The following is a 5,711-nucleotide window of genomic DNA, read 5'->3' on the forward strand; positions in this document are numbered from 1 at the left end:
GGCGACTATTCGTAAAACATTCATTGGAGAATGCGGGCATCGATCCCGCTACCTCTCGCATGCTAAGCGAGCGCTCTACCATTTGAGCTAATTCCCCTCGATGCAGTTGTGGAGATTTCATAATTATTTGAAAGTGAATATGGCAGACGTCATCCTTCACCTGGAATATCATAGGAATGTAGGGTTTCTTGATGTTGACGCTGCAGTACCTCGTATAAATATCACGGTAGTGTAGCGTTTTACGGAAAGATAGTAGGACACTAGCTAACGTCAACTAGCACGTAAGTTAACTGTATCTGCTCGTTTAACGTATCTGTAACATTACATGAAAGCCACTGGATCAGGATGACCGCGACTCTTTGGGTCCAAGTCAAAATAATTTCAGCTAGAGGGACTCGACTTTGCACAAACTAGAGCGAAACTGCATTCGTCCGCTTCTGTACATAAAGTTACCTTGTATGCATTGTTAAGGATGTAACTTATCCACAGCCCATTATTATATAATTGGACTATTTACTTGTAACGTCAGACCCTAATAAAACAATAGTGTACGACATGGAAAAGCAGCTCCCTTCGATAGCTCAGTTGGTAGAGCGGAGGACTGTAGTGGAAACATGACATGGATATCCTTAGGTCGCTGGTTCGAATCCGGCTCGAAGGAGGGATCATTTTTTTTGTCCAATGGCAGCGTAATTAGAAAACGCCCTGAACTGTAATTATATCGGTTTTCCTAATTACTTCTTCACAAATAAACCAGGAGTGTGTCTTTCTTTAGAGCCTCATTCCTCAACTCGCAGTATTGAGTGTTCATTGGCTGAAAGTGACTTCAATAAAAATAATAAAATATGATAATGAAAATAATGAAAGTATTACAAATAACTGTAAAGCAACTTCTATGTGTGTGACACTAAATGCAAATATGAACTATCTTGTTTGGAAGACGTGGAAATCTAGTTTCTAACATATTGCTATTTTTTTGTTCTTCTGATTATAGATTTTGAGAAGGAGCTGTAAACATCCTGATTACTAATAGCCACAACAATCTTCTGTCCTCTGAACCCTGAAACAATGACAATGAGTAGATATTTTGGTGAAAAGATCCCAGTTTTTCACTCTTACACAAGAAGGTTACATTACAAATGTTCAGCACCACTTTGACTACTGTGGAGGTCTCATCAGTAAGCATAAATGTTCTGCATTGTTGATATGCATGTTAAATGAAAAAGACCACACCTGCGCGCACTCTGTTCAAGAGGGAGTTTCACGGTGATTGTTTTATGTCTTTGTTGTTTTATGATTTGTACTAGTGATGAAACCAAAAATGTATTGTTACCTGAAAAATATGTTGTTTGCCCACCAACTAGAGAGCATAGAGGAGGCGTTGACATTTTTCTGCCCATACTGTTCAGCTGCAACTTATGCAGGGAGCTGGTTGTAGATTTCTCCTCAAAGATTTCTTCTGATGGTGGAGTCTGTACATACATCGGATGGCATAGTTATGATCCTTGAAACTTTTTGGGGTTCCCAGGATTGTTGGTAGGGTATTTGAAAGCTTGATTTCTGGAGAAAGAAACTGCAAAGATCAAGGGTGTTTTATTGCACAGCATGGTTAGTATTGATTGAAATAACACTGATTTGGCTGGCAGTTTTGTCCAAAGCGACTTAAAAATGTTCTCTACACACATCAGAAGCAATCTGGGGTCAGTGCTCATGGATAAAGACAGGAGGAGCCCAGGATCAAACTACGATTAATGGATGACCCTTTAAACCATCAGAGCTTCTGCCTCACGTAGTAGCACCATTACTCAGGTTTTCAGTTATTGAGCTGTTCACTATCCATTAAATGTCATTATTCTTGTGGGGTTTTAAGGTGATTGTTACATTTTAAGATATGTCTGTCACGCTCTGCCGGTTGGCCATCCTTTGTGTTGCACTTTTGTGTTCAGTTAGTGTTATTTTGGTCTGTTGGGTTTTGGGAGTCTGTCTTGTCTTTCGTCTAGTGTTCGGTAATCCTTGTCATGTCTGTTACCCCAGTGATCGCTCTGCATGTCTGTCTCTGTTTTCCCCTGCTCTCTCTCTCTCTCTCTCTCTCCCTACCTGTGCCTCATGTCTTTCACCTGTGTTGCTCCCGCCCTGCTCGTTAGTCCCTGTGTATATATACCTGGTGTTTCTGTCTTGTCTTTGTCTGGTCATTGTTCATGTTACCCCCCAGTCTGTTGTGTGTGTACTCTCTGCCTGCCTGTAACCAGCCTTGCTTGTCTTGTCTCCCTGTACTTTTGGATTTCTGTTATTCAGCCACTCACCTGTAAGTGTGCTTGCTTTTGGTTATATTAAAACCCTTTGTTGAACTATACCTGCTCCGCTGTGTGTCCTGCGTTTGGGTCCTCCAACCTGCCTCCACACCACGATCGTGACAGAATGATCGGACCAATTAAGAGACCAGCAGACACTCTAACTGAGGAACAGACTGACGTGCTGAGGGAGCTTCTGATGCTGAGGAATATGTGGTATGGGGCTAGTCATGTTAGTCATAAGGCAGCTATCGTGTCCCTTGCCTGGGAGAGCCTGGCTGCTCAGCCAGGAGCAGCAGACTCTCTCCCTGGGTGGGTTTGTGACTTCCTCCACACCTCAGCTGATCCCCTAGCCTATGGCCTGATAGCCTGGAGGCTAGGCTTTCCCCCGGAGTCGTCCTTTGAAGGGAGTCGCCTAGCCATCTTTTCGGGTTCCCGTGGTGGTCATCGGAGGTGACCAGGTCACCATCAGCGACCCGTCGGCAACCAACCTGTCCCCCGGCTTGCTAGAACCGCTAGCTCCACATCAGGCCTGCCTGATTCCCGGCCCGCTAGCGCCGCTAGCTCCACATCAGGCCTGCCTGATTCCCGGCCCGCTAGCGCCGCTAGCTCCACATCAGACCTGCCTGATTCCCGGCCCGCTAGCGCCGCTAGCTCCACATCAGACCTGCCTGATTCCCGGCCCGCTAGCGCCGCTAGCTCCACATCAGACCTGCCTGATTCCCGGCCCGCTAGCGCTCCTAGTGCTCCGCCGGTGGTCCTCAGCCCAGCTGTGCCTCCAGAGCACCCAAGCTTTGGGTGCCGACCTCCGGAGAGGTCTTGCCGTCGGCCTCCTGCTCGGCCCCCAGTGGGTTTGCTGCCTCACTATTGGCCGACCTGCCAACCCCTTGAACTCTGTGGCCCCCCTGTTCTGCCCTGAACTGTTTTGCCCTCCTGGTCTGCTCAGTCGACCTCCGGGTCTGCCTCCTGAACTTTTGTTCACCTCTGGCCACCTGGGACGGCCTCCTGAACTGTGTTTTCCCCCTGATTTGCTCGGCCTGTCGGGTCGCCCTCTGGGACGGCTCCCAGAACTGTTTTGTCCCCTTGGCCTGCTTGTACGACCTCCCGAACTCTGTCGCCCCCTTTCCTTGCCCTCTGGCCACCCACCTGAGCGTTGTACCATAGCGACTAAAAAAAAACCTGTAAGGCCACACTCACACAATGCCTTTCACACAGGCACATCAGAGTCAGTGAGTCATATTTAAACATTTTAAACAGATGTTATCACTGAAAATGAATGTCATTCTCCAGCCCCCCTCTCTCTTTTTCTGTTTCAACTGTGGTCCATCCAGGGAAGACATACCACAGGATGGGAACGACAGCTGTAAAGACACTGTAAGCGTGCATCAAGTTAACACCTTACAGGTGAGAATTCTGTCTTAGAAATATAGAATAACAATTAAAACATTAGTGAAAAAATATCTACATTTATATCCTACTCTTAACTGTAAATTTTGTGATTATTTGTAAATCTGTGTTAAATATAGCAGACTTACTGACTTACTTATCTTTTTCCTATAATCTACTACAAATTATGTTTTCTTATTACTTTGTGAAGCTGTGGGCACACAACTTCATTCAGTATTAATTAGTAGTCTTTAAAAGGTTGATTACATATTCAGTAACAACACGAAAGGACTGCTTAAATGCTCACCATTTAGATTGGCTCCTGAAAGTGAATTCAAATGAGAGCAATTAAGAAGATGTTATGGGTTGTGTCTTTGTGATTAAAGTGACTTCATAATTTTTTAGCCATTACTGTCTGACTCATAACATTGCAGTGCCGGTTGGTAAAATGCAATAAAGATTGACAAATTAAGAGCAGTATGAAGAAAAGCCAGAGTCACTGTGCTGTGAGTTTTGAGACCAGGGGCTGCCAGCTTGGTGTATCTTGCTCAGTGGTGGTACATAGAGTTTTGATTATATAGGGCCTTCAGGTATACTGTCGAGGCTGAAGAATGCACAAGGGAGGTATTATACACATGTATTCACTCACAACTGCACACATAAAGGTCTACAAACTCATAATCAAGACAAATGTATATTTGGGACCAGAAAACGGAGCAGAGCAAAGTGTGCCATCTGTTCTTTTGCATGAATATTTCAGTTAGGTGGAAGTCATATTGTATTCATACAGATGGCAGCAGTCACTGCCTGTGATTGAAAAGGTCTTCGTAAGCATTCTCAGAAAATGTCTAGATTTGCTTTTTCAAATTTGTCCTGAAAAGACCCACTGAGATGAAGTTCTTCACCTCAAAACATCAATTAGGGTGTGATCAGGGATGGAAAAAGTACGAACATACCCCAATGAACTACAAATACTGTCACCTTACTGCAAATGTAATGCTATAGAAAGATAACTTGTAATGACTAGTACAAATCTTCTAGTAATTTTAAAGTTATATCTGAATCATTGTGGACTATCTAGGGATGAATGTTAATAAGTAAATCAAGGTACTGTTACAGTTTTTCTCAGTCGCTTTGGTGCATTTCTCGAATCATCCTTAACATTTGCAAAACAGTAAGTGCATTTCTCAAAACAGGCAGTTCAAATGGCACAACACAGTGGATTACCCGCAAAAGCCCATAACTTCCTCAAAATCCTTAGTCTATCTCTCAAAAGCAAATCTTTATGTCACTGAACTTGTCAGTGCCATCAGAACGACAAGTCCTTGTGTCTTGTTTATGAACAAGCAAGTCAAAATGTTTAGCCATCTTGTCAATATAACAGTGTACTCTGTAAGTATTTTCGGATGTACATTTTGGCTAAGATTTTGATGATAATGATTGAAAATGCACAAGGCTGCACTTTTTTTTTTGTATGGCATATATCACTTTCACCAGTACAAAGTTATACATTGCAGGAGAGAGGACAGGAATCACAACTATGCTTTTACTGTTCGTACTGTAATTTGTTGACAGAGCATGTCATTGTAAGAAGAAAAGAAAGAGACAGGACTGTTGCATGGGATACACCCCTTTGGCTGATGTTCTGGTCTGTTGTATCACAGATTCTCTTCCACATCACAACAGATATCTTCATCAATTCAGGACACATTTACAAAAAAATTCAAATAGACATGTATAGAATGTCTATCTATATATTCATATATATGGAAGCCCTAATCAAATGTTTTTTTACTCATCATTTTCTCGTGATTTCGAGATAACCCTAATGGTAATTGTAGTGTGGTTTGTTGTATTGTTGGTTAGCTCTCTTGGTAGAACATAGGACTTATAGGTTTAAGGTTCTGTGCTCAATTTTCACTGAAAACTAAATTTTTCTCTTTTATATTTTTCATATCCCTCCAACAAAGTTCTTATGAAAAGACATGCTCACATTACTGTAAAGCACGTGCTGGCCTCTGTGCGTTCTTGGTC

General features: G+C 43.0%; 2 protein-coding genes and 2 non-coding genes across 4 annotated transcripts in view; 2 read left to right on the top strand and 2 right to left on the bottom strand.

The window, feature by feature from the left end:
• trim55b (tripartite motif containing 55b) overlaps positions 1–935 on the bottom strand; it is a 7,457-nt gene extending 6,522 nt beyond the window's left edge. The window contains exon 1 of the mRNA XM_046068082.1: positions 922–935. The gene's annotated coding sequence lies outside the window, so the exon portion shown is untranslated. The remainder of the gene's footprint in view (positions 1–921) is intronic.
• trnaa-agc lies at positions 25–97 on the bottom strand. Its single transcript has one exon. It is a non-coding gene; the product is annotated as a tRNA-Ala (tRNA).
• trnay-gua lies at positions 571–661 on the top strand. Its single transcript is given in 2 exon segments — positions 571–607; positions 626–661. It is a non-coding gene; the product is annotated as a tRNA-Tyr (tRNA).
• Positions 936–2,418: 1,483 nt separating the features above from the next.
• LOC123981522 lies at positions 2,419–4,005 on the top strand. The gene is made up of 3 exons (XM_046066436.1): positions 2,419–2,607; positions 2,711–3,472; positions 3,582–4,005. Exons 1-3 carry the CDS (start codon positions 2,419–2,421, stop codon positions 3,711–3,713), a joined length of 1,083 nt encoding a protein of 360 aa, XP_045922392.1. The 3' UTR covers positions 3,714–4,005.
• The last annotated feature ends 1,706 nt before the right edge of the window (positions 4,006–5,711 follow it).

The sequence above is a fragment of the Micropterus dolomieu genome, linkage group LG01 (genome assembly GCF_021292245.1).
Source record: "Micropterus dolomieu isolate WLL.071019.BEF.003 ecotype Adirondacks linkage group LG01, ASM2129224v1, whole genome shotgun sequence".
Classification (NCBI taxonomy): Eukaryota; Metazoa; Chordata; class Actinopteri; order Centrarchiformes; family Centrarchidae; genus Micropterus; species Micropterus dolomieu.